The following is a 16,437-nucleotide window of genomic DNA, read 5'->3' on the forward strand; positions in this document are numbered from 1 at the left end:
CGCGGCAGCGGCGGTGTCGGCGCGTCCTCCCGGGCCGCCCCCCAGCGGGCGTCAGAGGGGGGCGGGCGCCCCGCGCGGTGACGGCGACGCCTGCGGCCGCCGGACTCTCCACTCAACGTCGCCCGAGAGGCCGGTGACCTCTTGGCCGCCCCCGCCTCGGAGGCTCAGATGGCTCAGGCCAAGATCAACGCGAAAGCCAACGAGGGGCGCTTCTGCCGCTCCTCCTCCATGGCGGACCGCTCCAGCCGCCTGCTGGAGAGCCTGGACCAGCTGGAGCTCAGGTGAGCGGCGCGGGCGGGCGGGCGGGCGGCAGGGCGGGGGGCGCGTGCGCGGCGGGCGGGCCGCGGCCGGAGAAGTTGCTCGCCTGAGATTTGTTCCCCGCGGGGACCGTGCGCTGCCGCCCGGCTCGGGGGGCCGCCGCCTCCGCGCCAGAGAAAGCGCGTTCGACCCAAGCGAGAGCCTGTGAGCGCGGGAAGGGTGGCCGCATTCTCCTGAACAGACCTGGGCTGTGGGGAACTGAGAGGATCACAGAAGGTAAGAGTTACGGTGGCGTTCTCTGAGGTTAGAGACCGTGACACCCCGTGACACCCCGGGTCTACTGAAGGTCTAGAATTTTCTGAGTGCCGCTATGTGGTTCCCCCCAGATGTCTCTAACTTCTCTTTTTCTACTACGCATCTGTAGGAAAGGCGATAGTTCAGGGGTTCCCCCCACCCCATGTGACTGATAAGTTTCTTTGCTCCAAAACACAGAGAGAGAGAAAAAAACAGTAAAAATCTAGAAATCTGTCTGAGAGCAAGAAGAGGGAGGAGTAGGACAGATGAGGGGCCGCGGGGTGAACGGCGGCTGGGCACTTGGTGGAGGAAGACCCTGCGGCTTCCATTTCCCCCCTAACCCCGCAAACTGAATTCAGAAATTCTGTTAGTTTCTCGCTATTTATTGTGTACCTCCTTCCTTAGAAGACACCTTCTCGAAAGTGCTAGTCATTGGCCTGAAAGCATAAGATAGGTTTTTTTTTTTTTTTTTACTCTTCCCCCTCCCCCCCTTAACTTAGGCTTGTATACAATTTCTAAATAACGAACAGCAAATTTTGGAAATTATTGTTTCCCTTAACAGCGTCTGAAAAAACTTTCACGTACTTCCTCTAAGAGTTTGTCACCAAAGTTACTGTGTAAATGGTGTGCAGGTGTAGATAAGTCAAAATCTTACTAAGACTCCACAAACCCCTGAGGCCATACCGATTCTTCCCCCCTCCTCCCCCCCCCCCCCCCCGTAGTTTTCATCGGGTTCTGGGTGAGCAAGGAAGCACGTCAGCCAAAAATTTTAAGAAGCAGCGCGTGCATGTCTATCTCCCTCAATTTATATACCAAAGCAAGAAGAGGGGTTTATTTGCCAGGACAGTGCATTAATAACCACAATATATCTCAGCAGTTGAGGCATTTATGATTATTATTATTACCCTGAGAGAAGAGTCGGAAAATGAGAAATTCTCCATCCACAACGATTTTGTGGATGACAACAGATAGAGAAACCGCAGTCCAAAACCACCTTCTAGGGTTCTGCCCAGAATGACACATATGGAACCAGAGAAAAAGTAATGCTTCCCCTGGGTTGAGCTTGATGCATTTACTCCCCAGAGAAAGTGGAACAAAACTAGAGATCGGTGGCTTCAGCTACTTAATGTCGCCCCAAAGAATAATATTTCTTTTGGTGTAGCAGCACATTACAAGTAACTTACACATCTCCCCAGGTGTTTAGAACTTTGATGTGTTCCGAAGCATTTCAGGGCTCTCTTGGCACTATCAGAAAAGATTTTTTTCTGAAAGGAATGAGGAACGTTGCCCCTCCCTTCTTCAAGCTGAGTCATTCCCCTCAAACTTGAATGAACATCTCGTGTCTGATAGACACAAAAGCAGTCAGGTACTCATCTTTAAAAGAAGGCCTCTGGTTTTGAGTATTCGTATATTCTAATGTTTGATTAATGTAAAGTGAACTGATTATTATACCAGTGATTAGATTATGACTTGCTTAATTAACCCTTGAGCTGAGGAGGAAAGACTAAAATGTGCTAATTGCTCATTTTAAGGACTTCTTTAGTAGTTTTAAGACTTTTGTAAGCTTTGTTTCTTCCTTTAAAAAAAAAAAAAAAAAATGTAGGGCAGCCCAGGTGGCTCAGCGGTTTAGCGCCACCTTCAGCCCAGGGCCTGATCCTGGAGCCTCCGGATCAAGTCCCATGTCTGGTTCCCTGCTTGGAGCCTGCTTCTCCCTCTGCCTGTGTCTCTGCCTCTCCCTTTCTCTGTGTGTTTCTCATGAATACATAAATAAAATCTTTAAAAAATAAAATAAAAAAGTGAAATTGAGTTTTAAAAAAATAAGTAAAATTTGTAAAAAGTAATTGTGATCTAAGGAAGTGTTTTAAAAGGTAGTAAAAATAGTAAAAATAAAGAAAAATACTAATGATCCGTTAAAGTTCCTTTGAAACTACATGGGCAGTGTCACAGAACCCCACATTGTTAAAAACTAGCATCATGCCTAGAAGCTTTGTAAAAGAAACAAATAGGTAATTTTGCTCTAATAGTTCAATTTCATATTAAGGATGACTCATAAAGCATTGTTTTAGGTAGAATAAAACACTGTAGTTTGATACTTAAAGTTTGCATATAGTTCCCCAACTGATTTTATCACTTGTGGTAGACCTTCTTCCATATGAGACTAAAGACAGAATTATGCTAAATGCTTTATGCCTAATGGTGGGCATGATTTTTTAATCACGTATGGCAGCATTCTATATTGTTGAAGGAATTCCATTTGTTTCTAATACTTTACCATGACACTAGCCTCTTTCTTGACTCCACCTCTTTTCATTTTTTGCTTCCTCTTAAAAAAGTGATTCCTTTCTCTCTCTTTTTTTTTTTTTTAAGATTAAATTTTTATTTGAGAGTGAGCGGATGGGGGGGAGGAGGTGGGAAGAGCACAGGAGGAGGGAGAGGGAGGGAGAAAGAATCTCAAGTAGACTCAGTGCTGAGCCCCATATAGGGCTCCACCTCACAACCCGGAGATCACCACCTGAGCCGAAACCAGTCTTAACAGACTGAGCCACCCAGGCACCCCTCTCTCCCAGTTTTTGGACCAGTTCTAAATGGTGTCTGAGTTTTGCATTCTTTAGTGGCTCAGTGCACCCTAATTTATAAATAATACATGCTAACATTGATTCATTAAACGAGCACTGACTCTATACCAGGCCCCATTCCTTTGTGGAAGTTACTTTCACCTCCATTCTCCAAATGGGAAATTGAAGCTTAGGAAGTTAAATGAGTTGTCTAAGGTTCCCCAGCTAGAACACAGGAAGACTGGCTGTAGAGCTTAATAATTCATCCCTGAATTTTCTTAAAATTAGATGTGTCTTATTGTTACCAGGATTTGCCTCTTGGCAGGTATCAAGCCAAAAGACATAACCAAACAAAGAATAGGAAAAGAATAGGAAAAGGAAGGGTTTTACTTGCAACAAATAAAGGGGAGAACATGGGGGATCTTTCCCAAAGAAGTGACTCCTGAAACACCAAAATTGGGGAAGTTTTAAGCTAAGGGTGCATACATATTCATGAAGAGGCTTGCACACTGGGGCATACAGAATGGAATTGGGGTGACTAAGTCCAAGTCAAAGTCACGTGGGCCATCAAGGGTTGAGCATCGTCAGTTCTCTGGCTCCAGTTGGTTTGGTATCTGAGTGCTCACAGGTTTAAATCCTACATAGATACTCAAGAGTGTGCATTAGGTCAGTCTTCACTTCTGAATATGATGAGGCTATCTCCTGGCGTCATGGTGACTCTTCTCACATTCTTTCACAAGATGGCTGGGGGCCTAACATGACTCTTCTTATGTCAAGAAAGCTGTATCTGTCTTTCTTCACCCAGGCAGAGATCCCTAACTCTTTCTGCTTAAAGTATTTCAAAATGTAGAAATAGTATATGGATGAATATATGATTTTACTGAAAGAGGTGAAAATTCCATTTGTTTTTCTATTTATTTTTTAAAGATTTTATTTGTAACTAATCTCTACACCCAACATGGAGCTTAAACGTATAACCCAAGAGTCACATGCTGCCACCAACTGAGCCAGCCAGGCACCCCAATAATTCCATTTAAATTGGTTGTCAAATTCAGTAAATATCGAACACCTAGTGAGTGCCAAGTACTGAGTGGCTCCTAGAAGGTTCTGAACGGTAATGAAGATGTTTGGGGTATGGGTTTTGGAAGGTGGCAGAGAGGAAGATGTTAGGCCTGGGAGATTGATTGTTCACGAATTTCCCCAAACTGGGGAAATTCCCCAAACTGTCTTAGCTCCTTCTGCCTCCTGTCAGCCATCTGCAGTGACTTTCCTCAGCAGCCAGGGAATGAATCTTGGGGGCCTGGAGTGATACGGATCATTTGGTCAGAAGTTTCCTGTTGCTGAAAGTTTCTTAGGGTGTCTCCCAGAAGTTGCAAAACAAGTGGCATCATAGTTAATACTGAACAACAGCCTATAATTTAAAAGAGCATTTCATATGTACATTGTTATTTGAACCTTACAAAATCCTTTGAAGTAGAGAAGGACACATGTATGTTAATCTCTCTTAGAAATAAGAGAACTGAGGTCCAGGGGGATTGAGTGGTTTGCTTAAGGCCACAGTACTGATGAGTAGCTCCTAACAGTAGTCCCGTTAAACACCAGTTTCATTTTTACACTAAAGGGTCTCAGTGGTGAATGTATTTTATTTTATTTTATTTTTAATTTTTTTATTTATTTATGATAGTCACACAGAGAGAGAGAGAGAGGCAGAGACACAGGTAGAGGGAGAAGCAGGCTCCATGCACCAGGAGCCTGATGTGGGATTCAATCCCGGGTCTCCGGGATCATGCCCTGGGCCAAAGGCAGGCACTAAACCGCTGCGCCACCCAGGGATCCCGAATGTATTTTAATATTTTGGTGGTGATTAGGAAAACTTAGCAAAATCTTACGTTGCCAAGAATATAAGTGATCTTTGTAGCATTCTTTAGATACAAGAATTTTTTTTAAAGGTTCATTTATGAGAAAGAAAGAGAGAGCAGGGAGAGGGGTAGAGGGAGAAGGAGAGAATCCTAAAGTGGACTCCCCACTGAGCACAGCCCAATATGGGGCTCAATCCCAGGACCCTGAGTTCATGACCTGAGCCAAAATCGAATCAGGCACTCAGCTGACTGAGCCACCTAAGCACCCCACAAGAGTATTTTTTTATTATAACTTTTAATTTAATTTAATTTTTTTTTAATTTTTATTTATTTATGATAGTCACACACAGAGAGAGAGAGAGAGAGATAGAGGGGCAGAGACACAGGCAGAGGGAGAAGCAGGCTCCATGCACCTAGAGCCCGACGTGGGATTCGATCCCGGGTCTCCAGGATCGTGCCCTGGGCCAAAGGCAGGCGCCAAACCACTGCGCCACCCAGGGATCCCTAACTTTTAATTTTAATTCCAGTGTAGTTAACATACAGTGTTATATTAGTTTCGGGTGCACAATTTAGTGATTCAACAATTCTTACATCACTCAGTGCTCCTCCAGATAAGTGTACTCTTAGTGTGCCTGGCTGGCTCAGTCAGAGCATGTGACTCATGATCTCAGGGTTGTAAGTTCAAGCCCCATGTTGGGTATAGTGATTACTTTAAATAAAATCTTAAAGAAAAAGAGAGAGAGACATGTGTACTCTCAATCCTCTTCAATCCCCTTCACCTATTTCACCCTGCCTCCCCCTGGTAACTGGCCATTTGTTTTCTATAATAGGAGTCTATTTTTTTGGTATGTCTCTTTTTTTCTCCCCCTTTTTCATTTGTTTCTTAAGTGCCATACATGAGTGAAATCATACCTAATTTGTCTTTCTCTGACCGACTTGCTTTGCTTATCCTTATACTCTGTAGCTCCATCCATGTTGTTGCAAATGGCAAGATTTCATTCTTGCTGAATAATATTCTCTGTTTATTTAACACATCTGGGGCATCCTGCGTGGCTCAGCGGTTTACCGCTGCGTTCAGTCCAGGGTGTGATCCTGGAGACCCAGGATCGAGTGCCATGTCAGGCTCCCTGAGTGGAGCCTGCTTCTCCCTCTGCCTGTCTCTCTCTCTCTTTCTCTCTCTCTCTGTCTCTCATGAATAAATAAATAAAATCTTAAAAAAAAACCACACATCTTTATCCATTCATTTATTGATGGACACTTGGGCTACTTCCATAATGAGGCTATTGTAAATAATTCTGCAATAAACATAAAAGTACACATATCCCTTCTAATTTGTGTTTTCATATCTTTTGGATATTACCCAGTAGCGTGATTATTGGATCATAAGGTAGTTCAATTTTCAAAAAATTTTTAAAGATTTTATTTTTTTTAAAAGATTTCATTTATTTATTCATGAGAGACATAGAGAGAGAGGCAGAGACACAGGCAGAGGGAGAAGTAGCCTCCATGCAGGAAACCATTTGTGGGACTTGATCCCGGAATTCCGGGATCACGCCCTGAGCCAAAGGCAGACACTCAACCACTGAGCCACCAGGCATCCATAAAGATTTTATTTTTAAATAATCTCTGCACCCAACATGGGGCTCAAACCCACAACCCTGAGATCAGGAGTTGCATACTTCACCCACTGGATGGATCCGCAATAACCTCAGTCTGGTGAAGTCACTGTCTGGCCTATAAATCTCTCAACAACGTGTCCTTTTGATAGCTAGGCTGCAGAGATTGGTGAGGTGTGGGAGACCCGAAGACTAGCCAAGGATGGCTGCACTTCAGTTTTGCCCTCATAAGAATTTTGTGACTAAAATTTCTTTCTTTCATAGCCGGCTTCATTGTAATTTCATGCAGAGAGTTTTCCAGGAGTACAACCCAGGCCAGCCTTGGTATGAGGAGAAGTTCTTCCCAATTTTGGAAATGTAGCTCTTCTAGGATCTGTTAGTAAAAACAGAACCACCCTTCCCCGCCAAGAGAAGTATTGTCAAATGATGTGTTAAAGAACATGAAGGATAAAGTGAAATGGCTCAACACTTGTCTAACCAGAGTTCCAGAAGAAAATAATATAATGGAAAACGGAATATTTGAAGATATATAGCCATATAGCATCTAACGATTTTCTAGAACGAAATGAAAAGGTTGTAGACAGAAGGATTTATATGTGAGATGAATTTAAGGATCTCAGTAGCTGAGAAACAGTACAAATATTATTTAAATAAACTAAGTAGAAATTTAGGTTCAGCTAGAGAGAATAGCAAATGTCAGTGGTGCCAAAAAACAAAACAAAATAAAATCCCTTAAAATTCTTTTTTTTTTCCCTTAAAATTCTTTACATTCTGAAGAATGGTGTGTTACCTTTACTATGAAATGAAAAAGGTAAATACAAAAACATATATAAGAAGGTCCACACAAGATGAAATCTGTTTTTCGCAGAGAAAACACCCTGGCAATTTCTAGCATTGGGGGAAAACCAAAAAACCACAAGACTTCAACATTCCATCTATTGTCTGCTGTATTTGGTCTCATTTAACGACAAAATATCTACCTTATATGATACTTATGTTTTTTTCTAGAGTGTGTCCTTTTAAACCATTTTCTTGTTAACAACCCCCTGAATTTAACTCTTGTAACATGTTGTAAATGAAGCCTTCCTTTTTTGAATAGCATTAAATTCTCTATCATTGTACATTTGAGTACAAATTCAAGAGTCTTGAAAAATTCATTTCTTCTTTCAGCATCTTCTCATTTACCAATTACATGATTCATCTTTGTCATTTAAACACTGGAGTCATGGTTTGTGTTTTTAGCATGAATATTTCATATTAGCGCCAACTCAATCTCTCTCAAATATACTGGGCCCTAGTTTATCTGTCTGAGAGTTTGCCAACATAAAATGTGTACATAATGATACTGAAGTGGGCCTGCTGTTGTATTCTATTTTATAGAATATTGTTTTTTATTGTATTTTCCAGCCACATTTGTCACATAAGATTCTTACCAGCTCTTTGGTTTTCCCAGCTCTTATAAATACAAAGTTCAGCATATATTTAGTATCTTGATGAACAAAGAGAACCTGTGACTTTGTGACCTATCAGTGCTATTTTGGGGTATAACAGGTGGATGGCTGTTGGGGAAAAGGCAAATGTGGGGTTGGGGTGGGTAGGGGAGGGCTTAAATGGAATGGACATGTGCTCAAACATTAGTGAAGTTGTTCCTTCTGTGCCCACTTATGGCAGCAATCAGGATTAGATCTTCCATGATCTCATATTTCTAAGGCTATCTGAATACTAAGGGTAAGTCTGTCAGTGTTCATTTAGGAAAAGTTGGCAACTTATTTATGGGATAACATATAACAAGAAGTGCCCTGAAAACAAAGCACTTTAAATATACAGGATTTTCCTTTCTCTTGCTTTCATGATTCCACAATTTTGTTCTTTAGTGACTGTGTTCATGTGTATGTGTAGTTAAGTTCATGTGTGTTTATACTTGAGGGAGTTAGGGAAAGTAGTGCTTCTGTAGTTTGATACGGGCTTTAGACCAAAAACCTACACAGGCATTTCCTTTAAATTCAGGAAAAGACAAAGACGCCCTCTCTCATCACCACTGTGTAATAAAGTAACAGAGGACTTTAGTCAATACTATAAAGAGATATAAGCTAGTAAGATTTAAAAGGAAGAGATTAAATCTGTCATTTTGTGTAGATTATATGATCATCAATCTAGAAGAATCAAAAGACAAATCATTGGACAGCCCGGGTGGCTCAGCAATTTAGCGCTGCCTTCAGCCCAGGGCCTGATCCTGGAGACCCGGGATCAAGTCCCATGTCAGGCTCCCTGCATGGAGCCTGCTTCTCCCTCTGCCTGTGTCTCTGCCTCTCTCTCTCTCTCTCTCTCTCTCTCTCTCTCTCTCTCTGTCTTCCCTGAATAAATAAATAAAATATTTTTAAAAAGACAAATTAAAATTAATAAATCTGTTACCAATTACAAGATGAACCTTACAAAAAACAGCATTTTCTGTTTTCCTAACCAGCAATAACAAGTGAGAAATTATAATTTAAAATAGGGCAGCTGGTTTGCTCAGTCTGAAGAGCATGCAACTTTTGATCTTGGAGTCATGAGCTTGAGTCCCACATTGGGTGTAGAGATTACTTTTCAAAAAACTTTAAAAAAATAAAAACATTAAAGATAATTATAATAAATAAAATGTATTATTTACAATAACAGTATCCACAAAGGATCAAAGCTCTCAAAAGCGTCCACAAAGACTATTAAGAAAACTTCAGGGCACCTGAGTGGCTCAGTCAGTTAAGCATCTGCCCAGCTCAAGTCATGATCCCAGGGTCCTGAAATGGAACCCCATGTCAGGCTCCATGCTCAGGGGGGAGTCTGCTTCTCCCTTTCTTGCTCCCCCCTTGCTTGTGTGCTGCCTCTCTGTCTCTCTCAAAATAAATACATAAAATCTTAAAAAAAAAAAGACTACTTCAAAATTCTAATAAAGAATATGGAAGATGATCTGAATATATAGATGGGTGAAATGACAATATTCTATCTTTTTTGTAAAGATTCTATTTATTTATTCATGAGAGACACAGAGAGAGAGGAGACACAGGCAGAGGGAGAAGCAGGCTCCATGCAGGGAGCCCGATGTGGGTCTGGATCCCAGGGCCTCAAGATCACACCCTGAGCCAAAGGCAGATGCCCAACCACTGAGCCACCCAGGCATCCCGAAATGACAATATGCTAAAGACGCCATATTTACCCCAGTTCTTTGAGAAACCTAAGAAACTTACTCGAAAGTTAATATGGAATACTAAAACTCTAAATAACTATCTTTAAAGAAGATTAGAGGGCTGGTTCTACCAAATATTAAGGCATATTACAAGGCTATTGGTATTTTTTTAAAATGGATATTGGTGTAAGAACAGTTAGATACACTACTAGATGGAACAGAGATTTCAGAGTAGACAATGTATAAGTCAGAGGAAAGATGGATTTTTGGTGGATATAATGTTGGAAATGGTTCACTATTTGGAGAAAAATAAAACAAAAAATCCTTACCTAAACACATATAGGTGGATTCTAGATGGACTAAGCCATAAATATGAGAAAAGTAAAACAATGAAGTTAATAGAAAGAAATGTAGGAAAATACCTTATGACCTCAGATGTAAAGACCCTTCAGAAGCATAAGCCACAAGGCAAACAAAACCAAGAAAATATTAATTTGATCACTTCAAAGTAAGGATATCTATTCAGTGAAGAATATCCCAGGCAAAATTCATCGATGATAGGATGGAAGAAGATTATTACAATGTCTGTAACTAACATGGGACTAATTCTTTGAGTATGCAAATCAGCAAGAGGACAGTAACCCCCATTTAAAAAAGAAAAAACAAAATAGGCAAAGGCTGTGAACAGGCTAACAAGAATACAAAGAGATGTCCAAAATTATTAGTAATGAAAGACATGCAGATTAATTATGAATATATCACTGTATACTTAGTAGACTGGCAACAAATAGGAAATTGGAAGATGCTGAGTGTTGGTAGGGGTGTGGGAACACAGGGATTCCAATGCTTTACTGCTGGGAATATTGTGAAGGGGTTCAGGACAGGGCCCCCCAGAATGTGCCACTTTGGCATGTGGGTTCTTTTGAGCTGAAGGCACTTGAGAGCCTGCAGGCTCAGGAGAAACTTCTGCCCCTCCCTTAACCACACAGAAGAATCTAAATTAGGGGTCTTTCCCAGAATAAAGGTTATAAGCAGAGATAAATTTTATCTGAGTGGCCCATCTGTATGGCAGGGCAAACATCTAATTACCAAACATCTGCTCTTCTTATCACCCTGCGTTCCTTTTCTTTGAAGTCCCAGACCATTAACCCCCTTCTCCTTCTTTCAGAATAATAGGTATACCTCATTTTGCCTAATTGTCTTTGGAATTTCCATGTGTATGTGGATTCCCCTATGTACACTATTAAATTGGATTTTCTCCTGTAAATTGTCTCATGTCAATTTGATTCTTAGTCCAGTTAGAAGAACCTTTGAGGGGACAAGAATACTTGCTTCCCAACAGTGGTCTAGTGTGGCCATTCTGGAGAACAGTGGTAGTACCGAATTAAATGGTGGGTGCACATACCCTGTGTCTCAGCAGTTCTGCCCTGAGATAAATCCTAAGAAGGTTCTCATTCAAGTCCATAGGGGACCTGTATTCATTGAAGTGCTTTTTTGTGCTGATGACAAGTAAGGGGACATGGTAAGCATTTTCACTGGGAGAGAGGAGGTGAAATCAGGTGAATATACATGGAGTATCATGCAGCAATCAGAAGCTACTGATTAGATATTCACATAGGAATCTGGATGGTTCTTAATAAAATGCTGAGTGAAAAAAGAAACAGTGAAATATAAATTGAAAATAGATGAAAACACAAATACAGATTTTGTTATGAACGAATACAAAATAGATAAACACTAAATAGAATGCCATACACGCGAGGAGGAAAAGGAGACTGGGGTGGGTGGATTTAAAACAATAGAAAAAATTTTTAAATATATATTTTTTTGACAGGCAGCAAAGCAGAGTTTATTGAGCGATAGTAAAGTGATGGTACAAAGCTCCCGAAGAGGGAGGGCCCCAAGAGGGTTGCCCGAAAAATTTTAAAGTTTTTAAAAAAGAATAAAGAACTTTTCAAAAGTGTTCCTAAGGATCTTTAAACTTGAGATGGAGCAAATAATAGAGATGAGGAAAAGGAAACTTCCCTGTGGTAACTTTTGTTTTCCCAATTTATATAGGGTGGAAGCCTTGAGAGAAGCCGCAACTGCTGTTGAGCAAGAGAAAGAAATCCTCCTGGAAATGATCCACAGCATCCAGAATAGCCAGGATATGAGGCAGATCAGCGATGGTGAGAGCATTTCCACAGAAGGGAGCTCATCTTTTCCACTCTTTCATGGGATTTAGGATAAGTGTGGGTCCATTTTCACTTGACTTGAGGAATGAGTACACTTGGCTTCAGCATTTCCCATGAGTAGCGGACAACAGCTGTCAATTTATTATTACAAGAACCATTTACAAAAAAAAAAAAAAAAAAAAAAAAAAGAACCATTTACCCAGAGGTCACCCTTCTGGCCTGCTGCCTACCTCAGGGGCATGGTTAGAAATGTTAAAAAAAAAAAAAAAAAAAAAAAAAGGCCTCCAAGCTCCAGAAGAGGTGGTCCCAAGCAGTAAGGTGATGCCTTTGACCTCAGGTTTACAGTCCTGACTTCAATTCCTCAGAAGTTACTGGATGGCAGAGAGGACAAACGAGAGGGGTTGAGGTATTGAGATAAAATCCAGGGGAAAGAAATAATGGACCCAATAAAACCCCATTAATGTAAAAATGTGCTATCATTTCTATATGAAAAGCATGAGTTTCCGTGGAGGAATAGGGCACTTGTATTTCCTTTCACTGGCGGTGATCTTTCTAATTTGGTTGCTCCGGGGCCTCCCTAGACAAGCTCATGGTCCAACAGCTGGTGCCACGAGTGTACAGTCTAACTCCAGGCCCTGCACGGTTAGACACACATGGCAGGATCAAGATCTGGCCGGTCTTTTCATCATCCTGGCCAAAGATTGATGAATTAAGAAGGGGGTTACAGGGAAAAAAAAAAAAAAAAAAAGGGAGTTACAGAACAGGACAAAGAGGAGATTACTGACTTTTTCATGTAAATAATGAAATGTGGATCCTTTTTCCCACCATTGCCTCTCTGTGCTGGCCAAGACTTAGAAACCACTGGCCTGCTTAAATTTCCCTGGAAAGGATGAGTCACTGCCGAATTTCGAGGCCAGCTTTTTCTCCACCATCATGGTTATGTTTTTTTCAGCCAAAATTGGAGCATTGTATTCTGATATCCATGCAAAATATACCATCTCAAATTTTGCCTCTTTGGCATAAGAATTATTTCAAGCTGATTATTTTTGAGAAACTGCAGACACAGGAGAAGCTCTGAAAACAGAATAGAAGTTACTTGTTTGTAAGGGATGTTTACATTTATAAGGGATATTTCCATTTGTAAGGGTGCCTGCCTCCGTGTACCAGGAAGGATAACTGTGAATCACAAGAAACCCTTATATACGCCAAAGGCAAAGCAACCCTTCCCTGGTTTATCCTGCTTTTACTGGTAACCTCACTAAAGAGGGGAAGGCCTCCCTCAACATCTTACTCCTCAGCTGAAGATGGTTTTTAAGGTGGTGGCTTGGGCTCTCCATCTGAGAGGGAGGCCATCTCAGTGTCCCTAAAATTCTGCTATGTATATGTGAAGTATACATGTTAATAAGCTTCTGCTTTTTTTCTTGTTAATCTGTCTTTTATTACAGGGTTTCTCAGCCAAGAACTCAGAAAGGTACAGGGAAAATTATTTTTCCTCCCCTACATGCACATCCTTATCAAGAGATCCACTGCATCTGATCTCTTGTAACCAGCACAAAACCCTGGTTATGCACGCCATTTGCTCTAGGTTAAGACTTGATCTCCATCCGAGTTAGAAATGCATACCTGCCCACACTTTTTCAAACGTGCCCACTTGGAAAAGTCATCTGGTATCCCATGTATAAAAGTTGTCAGAGGGGATCCCTGGGTGGCGCAGTGGTTTGGCGCCTGCCTTTGGCCCACGGCACGATCCTGGAGACCCGGGATCGAATCCCACGTCAGGCTCCCGGTGCATGGAGCCTGCTTCTCCCTCTGCCTATGTCTCTGCCTCTCTCTCTCTCTCTGTGACTATCATAAATAAAAAATTAAAAAGTAAAAAAATTAAAAATAAATAAATAAAAGTTGTCAGATAATGGTGCCTGGGTGGCTCAGTCCATTAAGCACTCCAACTCTTGATTTTGGCTCAGGTCATGATCTCACGGTTGTGAGATCAATCCCCACATCAGGCTCACACGCTACACGTGAAGCCTGCTTGAGATGGTCTGTCTCCCTCTCCTTCTGCCCCTTTCCCACCTGCACACATATGTGCTCACTCTCCCTCTCTCTCAAAAAATGAAATAATAAAAAAAAGGAAATAATAAAAAATAGACTTTCAGGGAAAGGTATTCTGCAACCTCTCTCCGTAATATAATATAGTTTATTAGTTAATCTTATGTGCTATAATTTTGACTTTTACATTTAAAAATTTTGTAGCCAAGGTGCTTACAGAAAATAACTTTAGCCACAAATGAATGCCTAAATGTTTTCAATATAGGTAAGTTTATGTCTCGTATTGATTGATATTTCAAACTTTCCATGTTTAGGAGAAAGAGAAGAATTAAATCTGACAGCAAACCGTTTGATGGGACGAACCCTCACCGTTGAAGTTTCAGTAGAAACAATCAGAAACCCCCAGCAGCAAGAATCCCTAAAGCATGCCACCAGGATTATTGACGAGGTGGTCAGTAAGTTTCTGGATGATTTGGGAAATGCCAGGAGTCACTTGATGTCCCTGTACAGTGCATGTTCATCTGAGGTGCCACCCGGGCCTGTTGACCAGAAGTTTCAGTCCATAGTAATTGGCTGTGCTCTTGAAGACCAGAAGAAAATTAAGAGAAGATTAGAGACCCTGCTTAGAAATATTGAAAACTCTGACAAGGCCATCAAGCTGTTAGAGCATTCTAAAGGAGCTGGTTCCAAAACTCTGCAACAAAATGCTGAAGGCAAATTTAATTAGTTTTGAAACATAAGAGCATTTAAAAATAATGGCATAAAAATGATTAAACACTAGTTCTTTGTGTTAGGTATAACCTTTGATATTGATTGTTGTTTCAGATGAGGAAAATATTCCAGTGTCATCAGTTTTGTGAATGATACAATTAAAACTAGAAATATTTTAATTATCTTTCTAGAAGTTTTTAGAATGGATTCTTGTCTTGTGTTAGGCTCTAGCACCTAATATATATATATTTTTTACTATTCTGTGGATGAATACTTAGTATATAGAAGAGAGTAACTGCTCAGCCTGGGCACAAAGCATTATTGTTCTGTTCTGGGCTTTGTCTGGCATGGAGATACTCGGGCACATGGGGCATTAAGTTGACTAGAAATTCTTGACCTTAGGCAGCACACAAACTTACCACCACACATCTACTGTTAACTATGTGGTGTGCTTAAAAGGACAAAAGAAATCACAAAGTAAGAAACTTTCCCTACATTATCTTTTTCAGAAAGCACTTTTTTTGGACATCTATCAAATTATTTTGAATTTAAGATTTATGCATCTGATAATATGAATATAAGTCTTGAATTATATAAAAACTTGGCATAAAGTGTGAGAGAATTCAACTCTAATATTATCACTGTGAACAACTATATGTCCACCTCATCTTTTTCCAAGTGCATAATTTCTCTAAATTTTTAATCATTACAAAAAATACAGTGTTGTACCTTGCCTTTGAAAAAAAATGCTATAAAGTCTAATTGTCAACTTTAAAACCTCTATTCTGTATGGTTGTGTAATTTACTTACCTATTCCCCTTACTAGACTTTTAGATTGTTCTAATTTGTTGCTTATTCCTGCAACATATTTATATACAGAAACTTTTTTCCTTCTTTGTTTTTGATTTTCTTTATGTAAATTCCCAGTAGTGGTACTTATTGGGTCAAAGGTATATATACATTTTCAAACGTTACATCAATTTATACTGTCTTCAGTAATTAAAGTGTAGCTGTTTCACTAGAAGTTTTCCAGAATTGAGTGTTATTTTTTCCTAACAATAGATAAGAAACACCTTAATTTAGTTTGCGTTTGTTTACTAACAAGGCTAACCAATGTATTGATTATTCAATTACTGTGATAAATGAAGCAACTTTAGAACACTTCTGTTTGAAGTAACTAATGCTATTGATACACAAAAACCTTAACTCCCCCTCAAATACTTCTTCAAAATGAATACATCAGACTCCCGTTTTCATGGGAACGTAGGTATTCTTTCACATTGGGGGGTGGGGTGGGGGAGTCAACATCCAGATTGGCTTTATATATTTAGATCTCTCAATGCAAACAACATTGAGCTTCATTTTTTGGCCAAAAATGTCAAATTAGTCTCTCTTCATAAGAAGCAATTACAATCTCAGAACATTATGTTTTTGATTGCCATTGCTAAGCCTGCCTCATTTAAATCTTTCCATTTCATAGGAAACATTCATTCTCCTTGATAACTGTGGCAAAGCTTCTTGATTTGTCAGTTGACTCTCATTTGCTATCATCAGGTTCACAGTCAGATAAAGGTTTTCTTTCTGTGCCATCTTTATCAGTTTTTTGAAAATGAAGAACCAACAATCAAGTTTTCTTCCAAGTTCTCTAGGACTGTCAGCATCTTTAAATCCCTTCTACCCTGGGAAATACTCCCCCTTCCCATTCACTCATTCACTCCATGTCAACATAGGACATTCTCTACCACAGAGTATTCAGGCTCT

At 40.4% G+C, this 16,437-nt stretch overlaps 1 protein-coding gene across 1 annotated transcript; it reads left to right on the forward strand.

The window, feature by feature from the left end:
* The first annotated feature begins 52 nt into the window (after positions 1–52).
* On the forward strand, positions 53–15,700 carry BAG2 (BAG cochaperone 2). The gene is made up of 3 exons (XM_025419130.3): positions 53–281; positions 11,804–11,913; positions 14,280–15,700. The coding sequence occupies exons 1-3, from the start codon at positions 169–171 to the stop codon at positions 14,690–14,692; spliced, it is 636 nt and encodes a 211-aa protein (XP_025274915.1). The 5' UTR covers positions 53–168; the 3' UTR covers positions 14,693–15,700.
* Positions 15,701–16,437: the final 737 nt, after the last annotated feature.

The sequence above is a fragment of the Canis lupus genome, chromosome 12 (assembly GCF_003254725.2).
Source record: "Canis lupus dingo isolate Sandy chromosome 12, ASM325472v2, whole genome shotgun sequence".
Classification (NCBI taxonomy): Eukaryota; Metazoa; Chordata; class Mammalia; order Carnivora; family Canidae; genus Canis; species Canis lupus.